Consider the following 21,527-nt stretch of genomic DNA (forward strand, 5'->3'; position numbering starts at 1 on the left):
AACACTATTCAAGAGCACTCTTGTTAAATTTTGATCTTACGGGCATCCGGGTGGCGTGGTGGTCTATTCCGTTGCCTACCAACACAGGGATCGCCGGTTTGAATCCCTATGTTACGTCCGGCTTGGTCGGGCATCCCTACAGACACAATTGGCCATGTCTGTGGGTGGGAAGCCGGATGTGGGTATGTGTCCTGGTTGCTGCACTAGCGCCTCCCCTGGTCAGCCAGGGGGCCTATTCAAGGGGGAAGGGGATAAGCATGATCCTCCCATGCGCTACATCCCCCTGGTAAAACTCCTCACTGCTAGGTGAAAAGAAGCAGCTGGTGACTCCACATGCATCAGAGGAGCCATGTGGTAGTCTGCAGCCCTCCCCAGATCAGCACAGGGGGTGGAGCAGCAACCGGGACAGCTCAGAAGAGTTGGGTAATTGGCCGGATACAATTGGGGAGAAAAAAAGGGGGGGACCCCCCCCCCCCAAAAAAAAGTCGATGTTATTTAAGAACAAACGGGAAGTACGCAAGTATTGATGAATGCCACAAAAGTTCTTAAATTGTTCGCACGCACAGTTTCAGAACAACTCTACGTAGGCGCGACGCATGCATGAGGCCCAGTGTGTTTACTGTGGTGTGTAACTACCGACCTGCAGGATGGCCAATGCTGTTTTGACTGGCAGCTCCATGTGAACGCTACCAGAATCATCCCCATCTGGACTGAACACTGGGATAAGCTGCAACACACTGGACACACACACACACACAAAAGAACAGTCTGTCATGCGTCACACGAACTGTTTCAATCAAACAATTTTATGCTCATTTTGACAACACATAAGAAATGCCGAAAAGAAACGGCGAATATTGAAATATTGCGTTATGTTTTTACACTCGTTTGAGGAGAAACAGTTGACTTGTTAAGCGGTCATGTTCATTGTGTACAATTTACATCCTTTATCCAAGCCGCTTATCACAATTCGGTTCACGGGATGCTAGAGCCTATCCCAGCAGTCATTGGGTGGCAGGAGGGGAGACACAATGGACAGGCCCCCAGTCCATCACAGGGCCCACACGCACACATTCACACCTAGCGGCAATTTAGTACGGCTGATTCACTTGACCTACATGTCTTTGGACTGTGGGAGGAAACCGGAGCCCCCTAAGGAAACCCACGCAGACACGGGGAGAACATGCAAACTCCACACAGAGGATGACCCCCAAGGTTGGACGAACCCGGGCTTCGAGCCCAGGACCCCCTTGCTGTGAGGCGACCACGCTAACCACTGTGCCACCCCTAAAGGGCCTGAGCCGGATCCAAACCCAGGCCGCAGCGGTAAGGACTCAGCCTTATGTGGCACGCGCTCTACCAGGTGAGCCACTGGGGCGCCGGTATTGATCCAAACAGCCAAATTTCCGCGAAGCACTAAACGCAAGATGAAGAAAAGTCTCTATTCTTCCCCACCAATAGATAGAGTTGGTCTAGTTTGTCACATGTACATAATAAATATGGTCATAGACTGATGACAGTAGTACTGTAGCTTTACAGACAGTCATGTAAACACCTTTCTGGGGTTACCCTTTTAAAAAGAGGACACAGAATTTCCTTGCCTGTATTTATAAGTCCATTTTGGAAAACAGACATTTAGAAAAACCAGTACGGCTCTCACCTTTTAATGCTGTCTATACAGTCGCTGAGGGACACCAGAAGGCCCTCCCTGACGGGAAGCTGCAGGTCCTCAGTCTCCGTGATGACAAGCATATGTGGGCGGGACAAGGCCAGGCTGAGGTCGTAGAGGTGGATCCTGCTGTCGTAAGTCATCAGACCGACCCGGATGTCTGACTGGGCAGCGCCATCCTTCCTTTCAATAAAGCGAATGAGCATGTCACTACATACAAGGGCAGAAATGGGACCAGTGTTTGGTGTGTTTTATACATTTATGGAGACTTCTCAAGCCAGACCTCACTCTCAAATTAGCCTCGTTGACTTTTTTATAGGAACCGGCATGGTCGCCGTCTCACTGATACCGATGTCCAGAAAGCAGGTGATCACAGCTTGAAAGACTGGTCCAAGGAGGTTGCACAGGTGAGACACAATGTAGAAACATTTCAACAACACCGGTGGTAGAGTCGGTGTGTTGAATCTTACAGTGTGGAGTGATTTTCATGACAGCAACCTACACCCTTGCACAATATGCACCGTGCTTGCGTCACGTGACTCCGTGCTCGATGTTTCCATGAAACAGCTTGAATACCCCCATGTATTCGGTCGACACTGCCAGCAAGGTTTTTTGAGATTGTGCCGTGTGGCGTCTCAGCTATGTAGCCCTCTTTGTTACGTCTGCAAAGCTGTGACTGGACCCCTCGTTTATTCTACAAACCTGCTAGTAGCAGAGCGGGGTGTGGTTGCACCTGTCTCAAGTCAGCGTAATTGGTTTGGCATGGGTTAAAATCGCAGTCGTGGGTGTCTGGGTGGCGGTGGTCTAGTCCGTTGCCTTCCAACACGGGGATCGCAGGTTTGAATCCCCATGTTGCCTCCGACTTGGTCGGGCACCGTGTCTGCGGGTGGGAAGCCAGATGTGAGTATGTGTCCTGGTCGCTGCTCTAGTGCCTCTTCTGGTCGGTTGGGGGCGCCTGTTTGGGGGGAGGGGGTACTGGGGGGAATAGCGTGATCCTCCAACGCGCTATGTCCCCCTGGTGAAACTCCTCACTGTCAGGTGGAAGGAAGTGGCTGGTGACTCCACATGTATCAGAGGAGGCATGTGGTAGTCTGCAGCCCTCCCCGGATCAGCAGAGGGGGTGGAGCAGCGACCGGGACGGCTCGGAAGAGTGGGGTAATTGGCCAGTTACAACTGGGGAGAAAAGGGGGGGAAAATTTCGGGAAAAATAAATAAATGTGCTGATGGCCATGCCCTATCTCTCTATAGCTGAAGGTGATTCTTCATGTGAACAAGTATCACGACACTTGAAAGCAGTATTTAAACTCCATAAATGTGTACTTACAGATGGATAGGGGCTTCATAAATAAACTTTTGTGCTCCGATACTTCTTACTGTGAACTTCTGAAACGTTTTATGTTCGTTTCACTTGAATATTTGGACTTAAATCTGAACATCCCCACGTCTCCAAAAGGTAATTCTGAGAATACCACCGTGTTGGTTAAGATGGTGTGTGTATATGATGTGTGTGGGAGAGGCAGGTTATACCTCTTCAGAGAGGTGAGGAGGTTGTGTATCTGTTGTGTTACGAGGTCGAGATGTCCTCCTCTCAGCGCCGAGGCTGACACATCGATGGCCAGGAGCAACACGGTGGGCTCATCCTGGGGTTAAAACAAAACAAAACAAAACATTTTTATGTGTACTCGCAAATGTGGACACTTTCAACACTTGTGGTTTTCAAAATGGGATCTTGAAACCACCATGGGACCTTGAAGGGGGCCTTTGGGGGGGTGGGTCGCAGTAAAATGAAGAATAGTTAAATTTCATCATTTTGTTTCATTCATTTAAAGACAAGGTGAGCAAGACAATGTTCTAGGAACTGCACTTTTCTTCTTTTGTTTTCTCCCCAATTGTATTTGGCTAATTACACCACTCTTCCGAGCTGTTCCAGTCGCTGCTCCACCCCTTCTGCCGATCCGGGGACCAGCGGAGGCAGTAGTGCGGAGACCAGGACACATACCCACATCCGGCTTCCCACCTGCAGACACGGCCAATTGTGTCTGTAGGGACGCCCAACCAAGCCAGAGGTAACACAGGATTGCACTTTTGATGTGGGGGTTTCACTGTCCCAACTAATATCTCCCTACATACAGTACAAGCTGGTCTCTAGGACTGTACCAAACCATGCCAGGACTGTACCAAACCACAGTCATGCCAGTTGTATCCAATTACACAGGGGCACCAAGCCACAAAAACGCTTTTAGATGGTGCTCTGTTACCTTGGGGTAGTGCCTGACATTAAAAAGTTTGGGGAATCCTATCTTATCCCCAAAATACACACACACACACGCACAAAGGAACGTACACATGCGCACACCCACACCCACACAGAACATACAAAATAGAAAATAGAGATTCAACAATATGTAAAACTGATAACAGAGAGCCAGTGTAACCTTCTGAGAGTGAAGTATCTCGTAGGAGCCCATGCTGAGTTCAGGCCTTATGTCTCTGTCAACCCTCACTCCCTCCACTCCTTCGGTGGGCTGGTAGTGTTGCCATGGCACTGAGAGAGAGAGAGAGAGAGAGAGAGAGAGAGAGAGAGAGAGAGAGAGAGAGAGAGAGAGAGAGAGAGAGAGCGAGAGAGATGGACAGAAAGAGAGAGATGGACAGAAGGAGAGAGATTGACAGAAAGAGACAGAGATGGACAAAGAAAGAGATGGACAGAAAGAGAGTGAGAGATTGACAGAAAGAGAGAGAGTTGGACAGAAAGAGAGCGATGGACAGAAAGTGTGAGATGGACAGAAAGTGTGAGATGGACAGAAAGAGAGAGAGAGAAAGCAGAGACCACAGTGAATGAGGAGCTGCTCTGATATGCAGTAGGTGTGCCACAGCTGCATAATGACATGCAGCAGGTGTGCTGCAGCTGCATAATGATATGCAGCAGGTGTGCTGCAGCTGCATAACAGGGCTTTCAGGCACAACATGGTTTGGCGCTGCGCTTGCCAGAACAGAGGACACAGCAAAATAGGCAGAGTTTTCAAAACCTCTAGCGGGACTTTTCAAAACTTATAGCAGAACAAATTCATCATTTTGTGTTTGCCATCTGTCCCTGATATGCCTGCTTGGTAGGAAATGTGTTTCCAAGACAGGGCATTCCTCCTGACACCTCGATCATAGGCAGATTATGAGAAAATGGGCCTCTGGGCACAGACAGGTAACACATTTCTTAGTATTAATTTTTTTTATTACTATTATTTATAATTGATCACTATTATTTCTTACTACCAGTTGAGTTTTGCATTGCCATTCACCATTGTTGGTTGTTGTCTTGAAGTATTGCAATGCATTGTGGGATATTCATGCCAGCATAGTGTCCAATGTTTGCATACTCCGAAATTCCTCTGCATGTAGTGTGCATACTATTTGATGCATACTATGGTTTCGGACATACTAAAAACACTCACATACTACTTTGGTGTACTAGATAATATGCTAGTATGTGATTGTGAATACGCCAGAGTCTTAATTTACCCAGAATGCAAAGCGGAATTAGTCCTACTTGGGATAGTTAAGAATTAGATACCTTTGTGCAACAACTGCAGTTAGGAATAGCCTCAGCATCACACATGCTCTTCCAAATAAGATACACATCCAGGCTTTAACGCTTTGTGTAATAAATAATGTAACTTTAGAATGTATTTTTTAATGTTATTTGTGATAATGTACTTTTTTTGTCAAACATTGGGACCAAGCAATATTAGGGCATAGATAATTGGTCAAGTGGATGGAAAAGACATTTTAATATATATATATATATATATATATATATATATATAAAAAATTTTTTGGATTTCCCCTTTTCTCCCCAGTTGCATCTGGCCAATTACCCCGCTCTTCCGTGCCGCCCCGGTCGCTGCTCCACCTCCTCTGCTGATCCGGGGAGGGCTGCAAACTACCACATGCCTCCTCCGATGCACATGGAGTCGCCAGTTGCTTCTTTTCACCTGACAGCAAGGAGTTTCCCCAGGGGGACGTAGCGCGTGGAAGAATCATGTTATTCACCACAGTCGTCCCCCACGAACAGGAGCCCCGACCAACCACAGGAGGCGCTAATGCAGCGGCCAGGACACATACCCACATCCGGCTTCCCACCCGCAGACACAGCCAATTGTGTCTGTAGGGACGCCCGACCAAGCCGAAGGTAACACGGGGATTTGAACCGGCGATCCCCGTGATGGTAGGCAACGGAATAGACCGATACGCCACCCAGACACAGACATTTTAATTTTAGTGCATCTTTAGAAAGGTTAAAATAGAATGTGAGATATCGATCCATCCGTTACCCAAACTGCTTATCCTGCTCTCAGGGTCACGGGATGCTGGAGCCTATCCCAGCAGTCACTGGGCAGCACGCGGGGAGATACTCTGGACAGGCCGCCAGACCATCACAGGGCAACCACACACACCTAGGGACAATTCAGTACAGGCGATTCACCTGACCTACATGTCTTTTGACTGCGGCAGGAAACCAGAGCACCCGCAGGAAACCCATGCAGACACGGGGAGAAGATGCAAACTCCACACAGAGAAGGACCCGGGACGACCCCCAAGGTTGGACCACCCTGGGGCTCGAACCCAGGAATTCAGCTTCACTAAATTGTCATATGCAGGTACCTGTGGGCATCTTACCTTCACTAAGTTTGCCACAGAAGGGACAGAAGAATCTCTGGCCACAGTCCTGCCAGCCCATAGCAGGACACATGGGGGCCCCACACTCTCCACAGCCCTGCAGACAAGCCCCCTCACAGCAAGTCGGCAGGGGGCGCTAGGGGGGGGAGGGCAAACACACACACACACACACACACACACACACGTTAGGGCATGCACAAGCAACACAACAGGTAAACACACACACACACACACAGAAACTTTGAGTGTAAACTTGATCATCATGGAATAAAAACCTTCACTGTTAAATGAGATACAACATCTGCTGCACATGAAACCATGCCTCCTATTTAAAGGGTTCCTTTAGTTTTTCTTAATCTTGGTTTCTAAAATAAATCAGTCAATCAATAGGTAATTATTCAAAAGTTGCCCTGTGATGGTCTGGTGGCCTGTCCAGGGTGTCTCCCCGCCTGCCGCCCAGTGACTGCTGGGATAGGCTCCAGCATCCCCGTGACCCTGACAGCAAGATAAGCGCTTTGGATGATGGCAGGATGGAAAATAATGTTAAGGCTCACTGCTACAATGCAAACAGCGGAAAACTTGGCGATATCAGGAAAGTTGGCAACAATATTTTTTTGTCAGTTTGTTTCATTAGTTGTAAGCAGTCATCCATCCATCCATCCATCATCCATCCATCCATTATCTGAACCGCTTATCCTGCTCTCAGGGTCGCGGGGATGCTGGAGCCTATCCCAGCAGTCATGTGACCAAAAAATAACCACAGATAGGGGAGGAAAGTAGGATTGGGCGATATCCATTTCTGAATAACGTCAACATTACCAGGGTGCATAGTATCACAAGGTCTACCTGCCACAGCGGGGAGCTTTGTGGTACACGACAGATTCATCCATGCGGCAGTTTCTGGATGGCTAATTTTTAGAAGGGAACATGAATTCTAGGTGTTTCCATCTCTGGCGTTGACTCTGTAGAAGCACATCTCGCAGATCACTCGAACCAAACTTGCTTTTCCAGAGTTCATTTGGTCAGACACCAACATGCTTGTCAAATTGCTGGGAGGGCTTTTTTCCCCCAGTACTAACTGGCTAGACAGTGCCCTGTTAGAAACTGCGAATGGACAAACAGTTAGCCTACACTTTATTAGATGGACGTGGCGCAGAAACTTTTTGTTGGAGTTGAAATGGATACCAGCGCCATTTTTAAATACCCCCACAATAACCTATTACTGTTATACTGCCCAACCTAGGGGGGAAGAGGTGGGAAAATAAGATATAAAAAAAAGCTAATTTACTAAATAAACTGTATTTCAAAGCCTCTCTTTGTCCATGATTTCCGCTTCCAGTGTGGGAAGATGGCAGTGCGAATTCACGTTCTCAGCGGCCTCACCCAGTAGCGGTGTGGGAAGGTGGTGGCGCGAACTTACGTTTGTGGCGGCCTCAGCCAGTACCGTCCATGCAGTATCTTTGTCCACGTCTGCATCTAAGTTTGTGTCTTTGTTTGATGGCTGGGAGAGCTGGCGCTGGATCGGCAGGGAGAGCTTGGTCTGCTGCGTCCTGTGGTCGAAGGGACCATGGCCCTGCCTGGAGCTGCGCCCGAAGAGGAAACACCTAGGGTGGTCCGACAGGACGCGGAAGCGGGGCAGGCTAAGCTAACTGCTAGCCCATGCAGACTGGTAGTTCGGATAACACCGAGGGCGGTCATGTGGAGTGCGGGGAGGTGTGTCAAAGGTGCTGGCTGGGACAGCTGGTGTTGGATCGGCCAGGGAAGCCTGGTCTGCTGCGTTCGGTGGGCCCAGGGACCACGGCCCTGCTTGGAGCTGCGCCCGAGGAGGAAACACCGAGGGCAGTCTGACAGGACGTGGAAGCGGGGCAGGCTAAGCTAACTGCTAGCCCATGCAGACCAGGAGTTCCTACAGTCATCCTGGCATTCGCTCTCTCGGACAGTGAATCTTTTTTTTGATATGTTGGATATACAGTGCATCCGGAAAGTATTCACACCCCTTAACTTTCCCCACATTTTGTTATGTTACAGCCTTATTCCAAAATGGATTAAATTCATTTTTTTTCTCATCAATCTACACACAATACCCCATAATGACAAAGTGAAAAAGGTTTTGTAGAAATTTTTGCAAAATTATTAAAAATAAAAAACTGAAATATTGCATGTACATAAGAATTCATACCCTTTGCTATGACACTCAAAATTGAGCTCAAGTTCATCCTGTTTCCACTGATCATCCTTGAGATGTTTCTACATCTTGTTTAGAGTCCACCTGTAGTAAATTCAACTGATTGGACATGATTTGGAAAGGCACACACCTGTCTATATAAGGTCCCACTGTTGACAGTGCATGTCAGAGCAGAAACCAAGCCAAGAAGTCAAAGGGATTGTCTGTGGACCTCTGAGACAGGATTGTATCGAAGCACTGATCTGGGGAAGAGTACAAAAAAATTTCTACAGCTTTGAAGGTCCCGAAGAGCACAGTGGTCTCCATCATTCGTAAATGGAAGAAGTTTGGATCCACCAGGACTCTTCCTAGAGCTGGCCGCCCAGCCAAACGGAGCAATCGGGGGAGAAGGGCCTTGGTCAGGGAGGTGACCAAGAACCCGATGGTCACTCTGACAGAGCTCCAGCGTTCCTCTGTGGAGATGGGAGAACCTTCCAGAAGGACAACCACCTCTGCAGCACTCCACCAATCAGGCCTTTATGGTAGAGTGGCCAGACGGAAGCCTCTGCTCAGTAAAAGGCACATGACAGCCCGCTTGGAGTTTGCCAGAAAGCACCTAAAGGGCTCTCGGACGATGAGAAACAAGATTCTCTGGTCTGATGAAACCAAGATTGAACTCTTTGGCCTGATCGCCAAACGTCACGTCTGGAGGAAACCAGGCACCTCTCATCACCTTGCTAATACCATCCCTACAGTGAAGCATTGTGGTGACAGCATCATGCTGTGGGGGTGTTCTTCAGCGGCAGGAACTGGGAGACTAGTCAGGATCGAGGGAAAGATGAATGGAGCAAAGTACAGAGAGATCCTTGATGAAAACCTGCTCCAGGGCGCTCAGGACCTCAGACTGGGGCGAAGGTTTACCTTTCAACACAACAACGACCCTAAGCACACAGCCAAGACAACGAAGGAATGGCTTCGGGACAAGTCTGTGAATGTCCTTGAGTGGCCCAGCCAGCGCCCAGACTTGAAACCCATTGAACATCTCTGGAAAGACCTGAAAATAGCTGTGCAGCGACGCTCCCCATCTAACCTTACAGAGCTCGAGAGAATCTGCAGAGAAGAATGGGAGAAATACCCCAAATATAGGTGTGCCAAGCTTGTAGTTTCACACCCAAGAAGACTTGAGGCTGTAATCGCTGCCAAGGGTGCCTCAACCAAGTACCGAGTAAAGGGTGTGAATACTTATGTACATGCCATATTTCAGTTTTATATTTTTAATAAATTTACAAAAATTTCTACAAAACCTTTTTTGCTTTGTCATTATGGGGTACTGTATGTAGATTGATGAGAAAAAAAAAAGGAATTTAATCCATTTTGGAATAAGGCTGTAACATAACAAAATGTGGGGAAAGTGAAGGGGTGTGAATACTTTCCGGATGCACTGTATGTATTTTTGTAGTTTGGATATGTGTGTTCTTGCCGTTTGGATGTGTTTTTGTCTTTGTGTTGCACTGCTGTGGGCTGGGGGAAACAATATTTCATTTCATTTCATGTACGCAAGTGCATGAAATTAAATGACAAATAAATTTTCCTGATTCCTGATGATTCAATCTTCATTCAAATATGCAGAGTGCAGAGCGTGTGTTTGAGAGCACCAACCTGTCCGGCGGCCGGTCTTGCCAAGGGGGTGGCCAGTGCTCCTAAGGGCAGGTGGCTGAGCGAGGCGGCCTGGCCCTCACACGGCACACAGTAGGACGTGGACCGCAGAAAACAGGGACTCGCATTACCTGGAGTTGAACAAAAAGACAAAGACACAGGTCACATGCACAGGTCTGCTTCATGTGAAGAAACACACACTATTACTATACTCACAGCAGCAGGGACACACTCCCGAGTCTTCGATAATAATCTACAAACACAACAACTTAGGACAACTGACAAAAAGAGACAAAGAGGAAACTAGAGTCAACAGCAGTGAAATGACTGGATAAGTTGGAAAACAGATGGACAAGCAGAAGAGGAAAAACTAAACGTTCTCTCAGCTTTACACAGCAGGTTCATGTATGAACATCAGCCAGAGTTTACACTCCGTAAAAATTGTGTCAGCATTTTGCTGCCTCGCAACCTAGTGACGTTTAAAGAAAAATTACCAAACGATAGCAATGTGAAGAAAATAGTTTTATAGTAGTAGTAGTGTGATAATAGTGTGAACAAAATAGATAGTAGTGTGAACAAAGCAGTTTTATAGTAGTAGTGGTGTGATAGTAGTGTGAACAAAATAGCTTTATAGTAGTAGTAGTGTGATAGTAGTGTGAACAAAATAGTTTTATAGTAGTAGTAGCGTGATAGCAGTGTGAAGAAAATAGTTTTATAGTAGTACTAGCGTGATAGTGGTGTGAAGAAAATAGTTTTATAGTAGTAGTAGTGTGATAGCAGTGTGAACAAAATAGTTTTATAGTAGTAGTAGTGTGATAGCAGTGTGAACAAAATAGTTTTATAGTAGTAGTAGTAGTGTGATAGTGTGAACAAAGTAGTTTTATAGTAGTAGTAGTGTGATAGTGTGAACAAAGTAGTTTTATAGTAGTAGTAGTGTGACAGTAGTGTGAACAAAATAGTTTTACAGTAGTAGTAGTAGTGTGATAGTAGTATGAACAAAGGAGTTTTATAGTAGTAGTAGTGTGATAGTAGTGTGAAGAAAATAGTTTTATAGTAGTAGTAGTGTGAAGAAAATAGTTTTATAGTAGTAGTAGTGTGATAGTAGTGTGAAGAAAATAGTTTTATAGTAGTACTAGTGTGATAGTAGTGTGAACAAAGTAGTTTTATAGTAGTAGTAGTGTGATAGTAGTGTGAACAAAATAGTTTTACAGTAGTAGTAGTGTGACAGTAGTGTGAACAAAATAGTTTTACAGTAGTAGTAGTGTGACAGTAGTGTGAACAAAGTAGTTTTATAGTAGTAGTAGTGTGATAGTAGTGTGAAGAAAATAGTTTTACAGTAGTAGTAGTGTGATAGTAGTGTGAAGAAAAGTTTTATAGTAGTAGTAGTGTGATAGCAGTGTGAAGAAAATAGTTTTATAGTAGTAGCAGTGTGATAGTGTGAACAAAGTAGTTTTATAGTAGTAGTAGTGTGATATTAGTGTGAAGAAAATAGTTTTATAGTAGTAGTAGTGATAGTGTGAACAAAGTAGTTTTATAGTAGTAGTAGTGTGATAGTAGTGTGAAGAAAATAGTTTTATAGTAGTAGTAGTGATAGTGTGAACAAAGTAGTTTTATAGTAGTAGTAGTGTGATAGTAGTGTGAAGAAAATATTTTTATAGTAGTAGTAGTGTGACAGTAGTGTGAACAAAATAGTTTTACAGTAGTAGTAGTGTGATAGTAGTGTGAAGAAAATAGTTTTATAGTAGTACTAGTGTGATAGTAGTGTGAACAAAGTAGTTTTATAGTAGTGTGATAGTAGTGTGAACAAAAGTTTTATAGTAGTAGTAGTGTGAAGGTAGTGTGAACAAAATAGATAGTAGTGTGAAGGAAACAGTTTTATAGTAGTTGTAGTGTGATAGCAGTGTGAAGAAAAGCTGTCAGATTATGATATTAACACACTTTTCAAGCAGGAAATGAGTCACACACAGGGACTGTATCTACCAGCTGTCCACGGCAGGCTGAAGTGTGACGTGTGAGGTATATGTGTGTAAACCTGTAAAAGTAAGAGCATATTTAAAATGTCTGGAGAATGGACCCACCTAGAAATAAGACAGCTTTGTTCAGTTGGTGTAGAGGAGGAAATCAACAGGCAGCTATGTGGGAGAGTTATACGAAAAATCGAGGATGCTGAAAAAATAAAATACATAAACAAACAAATAAATGAATGAATAAATAAAACTTAAGAGCTAGAGATGCTATAGTTTATGATATAATAGACACCCTACACAAGCGGGGGGACGAGACAGAGGGCGCTGTCCGTGAATCCAGCAGATGGAAGCGGTATGTGTGAACAGGGGAAACCACTAGGTGAAAACCATGCAGTACAGATCATGCTGATGATGGTATGGACTGGGTGTCTGAAAGCGGCTTTTGTCACAAGTGGATCACAGGGGAAGTTTGTTCAGTGCCCCTTTCGCAGAGGCAGCAAAATGTCTTGTTGGAGTCTGGCCCTTTGAACGTGGGGGTCATGTATGTAAGGCCGGAGGGAAGAGTGCCTAGTAAAGCTGCTGTGGCGAACCAGAACGTCATGTAGTCTTGTAAGCACTACATGCGTCACAGCTCTGGTGATGACACCTGGTAAGGCAGGATGGAAGAGACCGGTTATTATCTTATACCCTTTTTACACCAAAACTAGCGTGTATAATGTAACGTGCACGGATGAGTAGACACGTTGGTCCTTGACTAACAGGTCGGACCCTTTAGTCGACTGGTTAACGTTGTCGCTTGCGGAGTGGGAGACACGGGTTCGCATCCCGGCTGTGGCGGTTCCCGCACTGCCCCCCCGAATTCGCTACAATTAAGCAGGGTTTTTAAATGCAGGTAAACCCGCGAAAAATAGGCAATTGGCCCCTTTCACAGTGCCAGTAGACCCGGGTGTGACTGCCAGCAGACGAGTTAGCCTTTCTTTCTTTTTTCCTTCTGCAGCGTCATCTTTGACGCCATGACGTTCGTCATGTCACGAACGTGCCGGAAAATGGGGAAGTAAACAGCAGAAAGCAGCACGGAAGCCAGAGAGACGGTGGTTAACGTTACTTTTTTATATCTTGTACTTCAGTCTCTCTTTCAAACCATACAAACTCAACGCAGACTGAACGATGTTCGAGCGCTGCTTGAACCCTGTACCCACAAACAATAAATGTTTTTCCCCAGTTGCCGGCGCGATTTTATGACGCGCGGACCATGGCGCTACGTCGTCGCGCAAATTAGCGCGTCCACGCGGGTGTCGCGTTTACGTCAATGCCGATCGGAGGCGGAGCCGATATATACCCGCGTCTACTGCAGAGTCATGTGACCCGGGAGTGAATGCCGACTGTACCCTTTTACACTGACCCCAAAAGACGGATGGTAGCGGGGTTTTTGGCCAGTGTGATAATAGAGAGATAGAGAGAGAGAGAGAGAGAGAGAGAGAGAGAGAGAGAGAGAGAGAGAGAAAGAGAGAGAAAGAGAGAGAAAGAGAGAGAAAGAGAGAGAGTGTGTGGGCGTGTGTGAGACGTTTAGGAGTTTGGTTTTGTCGGCAATAGAATTGTCCAGTCTGACCTCATTTTGTAGTAACATGCAGTAGTCACAAGGTGGCAGATGGCTCACTGTCCCAAACCCCTCTCCATTATTGTTTTACTAGGGAAAAACACAAGTCACTTCAAGTAAGATCTGCAGCTGACAAAGGGAAAAACCACCCACTGATTTTCCCCCCCAGTGAGTTTACTGCCATTTTTGACAGCATGCGTATGAATTTTGAAACAACGCCAGCTTAGCAACATCACTCTTGTCAGCACATTTACTGCTACACATTTCCTGTGACGGCGTTGACTCATAAAACAAAATCAGTGGGTGATTTAACCCAAACACAGATCCCTTTTCAAATGGCAAAATATCAATAATGGGGAATTTGTGAACCATCTGCCATCTTTCAGCCAGCTTTGTCCTACGAAGTGATGACATGGCGGGGTTTCGTTTATTTGTGTGCACAGAGAAAAAAACATATTAAAACAAAAATAAATATTTTGGACTTGATTTTACAAATCCTTTAAGAGGAAACTATCTTTTGTACTCTAGCTAGGGGTTACACGCAGCCAGGTTTTAACATCTTACCAGAAAGAACCCAGCCCAAACTCTCTAGCCCCTAGACCGCACCATACCAAACCCAGTTTGTGGGAATCCTGAGCAGCACACCAACAGCTGTGTGTGTGTGTATATGTGTGTACCTCTATCCTCTATAATACAGGAAGTGGTTGCCAGAGGAGGGAGGGGGGAGCCGGGCTCCGACACAAAGACCCTGCCCTCCCACTCTGACCTGTCCTCCTCTATGACCTTCGCCTGAGAGAGAGAGACACAGAGGGACAGAGAAAGAGAGACACACAGAGACAGAGAGAGAGAGACACACACACACACACACACACACACACACACACACACACACACACACACACACACACACACACACACACACACAGTGACAGACAGAGAGAGAGAAAGTGGAATGTCAGCCTTTAAAATGCAAAACGAGTACATCTTTTTGTATGGGGGATGCTGCATTATTGTAGTAATACACTAAGAACTGACACAAGGAAGCAAAAAAGAGATGAAGATCAAAATGAAAAACAAAGTGTGAGAGTAAATGGGGAGGACTCACAGCGCTGGGCAGGAGCTTGGGGTCCAGGCCATAGCGAGACTCAGAGTTGGGTGACTGCAGAGAACATACAATGACTGAGCCACAAACAAGCACACCTTAACAATTCACATTTCATATGGACATGGGGGGACATGGGGGGGGGGGCTTGGGTTGACCTAAACCAAAATGTTTGATCAATGTATTCAATGAAAGAAGTAGCAGTGACCGTAGGAATGAAATGAGCTCCTATCACTACCATATGTTCTTTAGTTTGAATACCAACTATTTGGCCATCCTTCCACATGCATAAGGTATCCTTTGCTCGAAATAAAAAAGATCCACTTTTGGAGAAAAAGAACCATTCCTTTTAGTCGGCTGACTACAAGCTGTGTATGGATACATGATTGGACCAGGGCAGCGGTCGGGAACCTATGGCTCGCGAGCCATATATGGCTCTTCCGGTGACGGCATATGGCTCCCAGACAATTTTGAGTTGAAAATTATTTTTTTTTCAAAAAAATCAGTTTGGAACTGATTTTAAAATACTTGTGATATTTCTTAATAATACTGTGTCATTTTAAAGTAAACAGAAATTAGTTTTGAAGATAAATTTCACGGGTCACGGGTCACCCGTGGGTCGGGTCGGGAACCAATGGCTCGCGAGCATGTCCGGGTCATTGTAAAGGTGAAGAAATCAATTTTATCAGATAGCCAACTAGTTTATCCGCTTCAACCCTTGTAACGGAAAAGATGGCGAAAAGAAAAAAAGACGATGATTACCGTGCATTCCAGGCTGCGTGGACAGAGGAATTTGCATTTGTGGAGAGAGCAGGATCTGCGGTATGTCTAATATGCAATGATAAAATTGCATCGATGAAACGGTCAAATATAAAGCGGCACTTCGATACGCACCATGCTTCATTTGCATCGAAATATCCAGCGGGGGACAGCAGGAAAAGGGCATGCGAGGAGCTACAGCGGAGAGTGCAGACGAGTCAGCAGCAACTACGTGTGTGGACCAAGCAAGGTGACGGGAATTCCGCTAGCTTTGCGGGGGCTTTGGCAATAGTAAGGAATGGAAAGTCATTCACAGATGGCGAGTATGCCAAAACATTCATGCTTGATGTGGCCAATGAACTGTTTGATGACTTCCCAAATAAAGACAAGATAATCAAACGAATAAAAGACACGCCCCTGTCAGCAAGAACTGTGCACGATCGTAGCATCATGATGGCAAATCAAGTCGAGGAACACAAATTAAGGACATAAACGCCGGGACATACTTTTCTCTCGCGTTAGATGAGTCAACAGACGTTAGCCATCTATCTCAGTGCAGTATCATTGCCAGGTATGCTGCAGGTGACACACTGCGTGAGGAAAGCTTGGCTGTTTTGCCAATGAAAGGGACAACAAGAGGAGAGGATTTATTCATGTCTTTCATGGAGTTTGCTAAAGAAAAAAAACTACCGATGGATAAACTTATTTCTGTCTGTACTGATGGTGCACCCTGTATGTTGGGGAAGAACAAAGGATTTGTAGCGCTTCTCCGTGAACATGAAAAGAGAGCCATCCTAAGTTTTCATTGCATCCTGCACCAGGAGGCGCTTTGCGCTCAGACGTGTGGCCAGGAGCTTGGCGAGGTGATGTCTCTGGTCATTCGAGTGGTCAACTTTATTGTTGCCCGAGCTTTAAATGATCGCCAGTTTAAAGCTCTGTTAGAAGAAGTTGGGAATCATTATCCCGGTCTGCTTTTACACAGCAACGTGCGTTGGTTGTCAAGGGGGAAGGTGCTCAGCCGTTTTGCAGCTTGCCTTAGTGAAATCCGGACTTTTCTTGAAATGAAAGGCGTCAAGCATCCTGAGCTAGACAACACTGACTGGCTCCTGCAGTTTCACTATCTCGTGGACATAACTGGCCATCTGAACCAGCTCAATGTGAAAATGCAAGGTATTGGAAATACAATCTCACCCCTTCAACAAGCAGTGTTTGCATTTGAAAGCAAGCTGGAAGTCTTTCTCAGGGACATTGAAACAGGTCGTCTTCTGCACTTTGAAAGACTGCAACAATTTAGAGATGCATATGCTTAGCAAGTGACTCCACTCAACATCTGGATCTCCAGCAGCTAGCTGGCTTTACGTTCAATCTCCTGCAGTCATTCAAAGCACGTTTTGGAGAATTTCGTGCGCGCACTGGTCTTTTCAAGTTCATCACTCATCCACATGAGTGTGCAGTGGACAAAATCGACCTGACATGCATCCCCGGGGTCTCTATCGGAGACTTTGAGCTGGAAGTTGCTGACCTGAAGGCATCAGACATGTGGATGAGTAAGTTCAAGTCACTTAATGGAGAGTTGGAAAGTCTTGCGCGACAGCGAGCAGAGCTGGCGAGGGAACACAAGTGGACAGAAATTAAAAATCTTCAACCTGAAGACCAGCTGATTCTTAAAACTTGGAACGAGCTTCCTGTGACATACCACACAATGCAGCGTGTAAGTATTGCCGTATTGACCATGTTTGGCTCTACATATGCATGTGAACAGTCTTTCTCGCATATGAGGAACATTAAGACCAACCTACGCTCACGTTTAACTGATGGAAGCCTCAACGCCTGCATGAAGCTCAACCTCACCACGTATGAACCAGACTACAAGGCCATCAGCAAAACCATGCAGCACCAGAAGTCGCATTAAAAGTAAGACATATTTAATTTATTATATGTTAAAAATACTATATGGCTCTCAATGAAATATATTTAGAAATATTTGGCTTTTATGGCTCTCCCAGTCAAAAAGGTTCCCGACCCCTGGACCAGGGGTTGGCAAACCTTTCTAACATTGTATTTTTGCCATGGTCATCTACTACTACCACTACTACTTCTACTACTACCACTACTATCTTCGGCTGTTCCCGTTAGGGGTCGCCACAGCGGCTCATCCATTTCCGTAACCCAGCCACTGAGGATGCACAAGCCAGTGTATTCTTAGTGCCGGTCCCAAGCCCGGATAAATGGGGAGGGTTGCGTCACGGAGGGCATCCGGCGTAAAATCTTTGCCAAATCAAATATGCAGATCATAAGTCAGATTTTTGCCATGGTCATCAAAAGACAGATGTTGGTCATTCAGATGAGGTATTCCTTAGGTCCCCTAACCCACCTTCATTAAGATGTTAAAGTTACATAATATCATAATACAACTTTGGTACTCAACGAGGGCAATCCACTTAGAGCCAGATTTCTCACGTTCATAAATATTTAATATCAATAAAATTAATTAAATAAATAGTAGTATATAATATTCTGATTGTGGCCATCCATCCATCCATTATCCAAACCGCTTATCCTGCTCTCAGGGATGCTGGAGCCTATCCCAGCAGTCACTGGGCGGCGGGCAGGGAGACACCCTAGACAGGCTGCCAGGCCATCACACAGGGCCGACAACACACAGGGCCGACAACACACAGGGCCGACATTTTAAGAGTAAGTGACAGCACAAGCTGTATCATGAGGAGAATTCAGCATTAATTCTAAGTCTTCATAGGTGTAACAAAGCGGCCTGTCCAGGGTGTCTCCCCGCCTGCCGCCCAATGACTGCTGGGATAGGCTCCAGCATCCCTGAGAGCAGGATAAGCGGTTTGGATAATGGATGGATGGATGGCCACAATCAGAATATTATATACTACAATTTATTTAATTAATTTTATTGATATTAAATATTTATGAACGTGAGAAATCTGGCTCTAAGTGGATTGCCCTCGTTGAGTACCAAAGTTGTATTATGATATTATGATCCCCGTGACCCTGACAGCAGGATGAGCGGTTTGGATAATGGATGGATGGATAGACTGAGACGTGGCAACATTATACCACTGCCAGGGAACGAGAGTCAGGTGAAGGTATACCAATTCAAAACCCAAATTGTATGAGTATGGAAGAAGTCACCAGCATTTCGCAATGAATTATGATTCAAAATTGTTGTGGTAATTAGACTGATAGCAACATTCTTGATTTTGTTCTCGATCAAAACATTTCCTGAAGGCTGAAATGTTACCGGCTGTTTTTTCATAATCAAAAAATCTAGTAGAGACTATCTTAAGTTGAAAAAAGAAAGAAATGTTGAAGCATCACAACTTCTTGCTGATCATTTATTCTCTTTGTCTTCACTGAACTTGTTATGTAAGAGGTACATGCAGTGATGTCCACTTGCAAAAGGGACATTGCTGTGTTCAGTCTAAACCCAGCAGCGGCTGCTTTTGTATCATTACTAAAGTTTGCAATTCCCCCGCCAGGTAGGTCTGGCAATATGTCATTCCACGTAATGAACCTTGGCTGTGATCATGTTCCTCACCGGTATCATGTCCCCATCCTGCTTTGACTCTTTGTAAGGAAAAGACTCAGAAACGACACCTGAGGAGAGGAAAGCAGAAGGCAGTCAATAAATGTTTCAGTGAAGTTCAGCCAGATCTAACACAACAGAGCTACAAACGCCATGGTCTCAAATGCAGAGTTGGCAGATATAAACTCCTTAACACCACTCACTTCAAACAACATGTGGTTGTGTTCTGATGCAGATGTGTTAGCATACGGTGCACTGAATGATGTGGCTAACACACAATGCATTGTATAGGGTATTGCAATGAGCATGGCCCGCAAATAACAAAGTGCTACCGTCTCCATCAGTTGTTTCATTAACATTGAATCTGTCAGACATCAGTAGGGATGTCCCTGGCTAACTGTAAGGCAGGGCAAAATTGTAGTATACTTTGGATAGGTGGCTCTTTTGTCAGTGGAATTTACTTTTGCACCACCTGAAGGTGTTTTGGGTCTTATTGCACAAGTCAAAATATTACATACCTACACAATAGTACACCATCTTCCTTAGCACCAGGTTTCCATATATATGGGTATAAAAGTGAGCTGTAAATACTAGCAGGATTTCATCACATCCTATGATTTGATAGATTTATTTTTCATGTGACTTTATCACAGTGGGCTAGTCAGCCTGCAACTAGAAGACAGCGTGACTGTTCACAATGTTGTCATTTCAAGTCTTACCACTGTAGTTTGGTGGAAGTGTCCACTGAGGTTGTTGTTTGATAAGAGAGGTGGGGGAAATGTGGCTGGGGTTATATCCAGTACCACCAGCCAGAGGGGGAGAAGGGAGTGGAGGAGATTCCGCATGTTCATTCCCAAAAGCGGCCTGAGTTGTGCTTGGTGGGCCCTGGTTCACGCAATGTCCAATCGATGTTGATCTATTTGGAAGAGCTTCTTCATATGGTGGTTGGAGTGCATTTGATATAGCCTGTGGTGAGTACAGAGGTTGAACATGGGGGGAAACTGGTTTGTAGGGGCTGGGGGAAGAAGACAGCAACAAGGATTGAGGTTTACTAGTCTGTAGTCCTTGGTTTGGAAGAGGAAGAGAATATGGAGGGATGTTTTTCCAGTGGTCTGCAAATGGTATCATAGGTGAAATGTGAGGACTTTGGTTAGCATTTGAACCAAATTTTGCATTGTCATTAACAGCATTAGCACAGAGTGCGGTGGATGGGGAGTCATGGCTAACATGAGATGCATTGTATTGATATGTGGATGATAAACTGGTGCACTTTCTCTGATTGCCTACGTGATGCTGAGACGGTGGGGGCTGGTTCAATGGCTGAAGGTTAACACATGGAGGTCTCTGGCTGGGTCCCAGGCTGAGATGCTGAAAGCTGGGTAGAGGGTTGTAGGGGGTTTCTTGAGTTAAAGCTGTGGTCCACCCGTTGTGGCCGGTCCATTGATGAGGTGTTTCACTCTGATTTGCGGTGGGGGCATCCATCGTCCTTCATTTCAATCACCCACTGGCTCGTTTAACACTTTGGGAGGGGTATCCTGGCATGCTGAAACATGTAGACATAAACGTATGTAATTCCTCTTGATTGATATGTTAAAGTAAGCTTACTTTTTTTTAAATAAATGGTTACATCGATGCTGTTTGATTATTTTGTGCTGGAAGTGTTGATGATACTGTGACCTCACGGACTATCCCTTGAGCCTATTTCCTGGATACTAACTTGGACTACCTGGAGTGACGTTGGGAAACACGACAGGATCAACCTAGGATCACATGTCGCGCCCCGACGCCGAAGCCCTTTGCATCTAACCACGGATAACCCGTGTTACCGTCAGTTTAACGCACACTGCTTTAATTCCAGTTGTGAATTTACAACGACAGCATCGTTTGTCATCCCCGCCGGCCACCACTGTGATGGGAACGTCGTATAGCTTCGAGATGCTTACGGACATAAATGACCGACCCGCTAAACTAAATAATAATGTCTATTTGCCTACCATAATATCGCCTTCCGACACAAAATATACTGAAGTACCTTCAGATATCTTTTGGAATCCCACTGGCTCTTAAACACCCCATTCCTCCATCTTCAACGACGCCGTCTCGGCGTGGATGCAACGGTGTTTTGCCACCGGGTGGAAACAAACGCCGAGGAGAAAACTGATGCAGCGTAGCGCATCAGGGCGCCCGTCCATAGACGGCAGAGCCCTGGGGCCTCGTTCAATTGTTGGTACGTACAAATTTGCTCTTACACGCTCATGGGATTTTTTTTTTAGCCCTGATGTTTGTCTGACAGACAGTATAGAACCTGGCTTAGCCCTGACTTTACACACCAGCTGGCTAACACTGATGTCTTTGCAAGCCTGATATGAGTGATTGCTCGTTGCAAGAG

The 21,527-nt window shown here is 45.6% G+C and overlaps 1 protein-coding gene across 1 annotated transcript in view; it reads right to left on the reverse strand.

The window, feature by feature from the left end:
• Positions 1-21,251, reverse strand: part of si:dkey-13n15.2 (protein transport protein Sec24C) — a 50,330-nt gene extending 29,079 nt beyond the window's left edge. The window contains exons 1-12 of the mRNA XM_056287017.1: positions 21,171-21,251; positions 20,426-20,681; positions 19,858-20,104; positions 19,151-19,209; positions 14,830-14,883; positions 14,402-14,513; positions 10,164-10,291; positions 6,341-6,476; positions 4,105-4,214; positions 3,197-3,309; positions 1,661-1,852; positions 641-737 (exon numbers count right to left, since the gene is read on the reverse strand). Coding sequence (XP_056142992.1) covers positions 641-737; positions 1,661-1,852; positions 3,197-3,309; positions 4,105-4,214; positions 6,341-6,476; positions 10,164-10,291; positions 14,402-14,513; positions 14,830-14,883; positions 19,151-19,209; positions 19,858-20,104; positions 20,426-20,620 — 1,443 coding nt within the window. The 5' untranslated portion in view covers positions 20,621-20,681; positions 21,171-21,251. The remainder of the gene's footprint in view (positions 1-640; positions 738-1,660; positions 1,853-3,196; positions 3,310-4,104; positions 4,215-6,340; positions 6,477-10,163; positions 10,292-14,401; positions 14,514-14,829; positions 14,884-19,150; positions 19,210-19,857; positions 20,105-20,425; positions 20,682-21,170) is intronic.
• Positions 21,252-21,527: the final 276 nt, after the last annotated feature.

This window comes from Lampris incognitus, chromosome 1, assembly GCF_029633865.1.
Source record: "Lampris incognitus isolate fLamInc1 chromosome 1, fLamInc1.hap2, whole genome shotgun sequence".
NCBI lineage: Eukaryota > Metazoa > Chordata > Actinopteri > Lampriformes > Lampridae > Lampris > Lampris incognitus.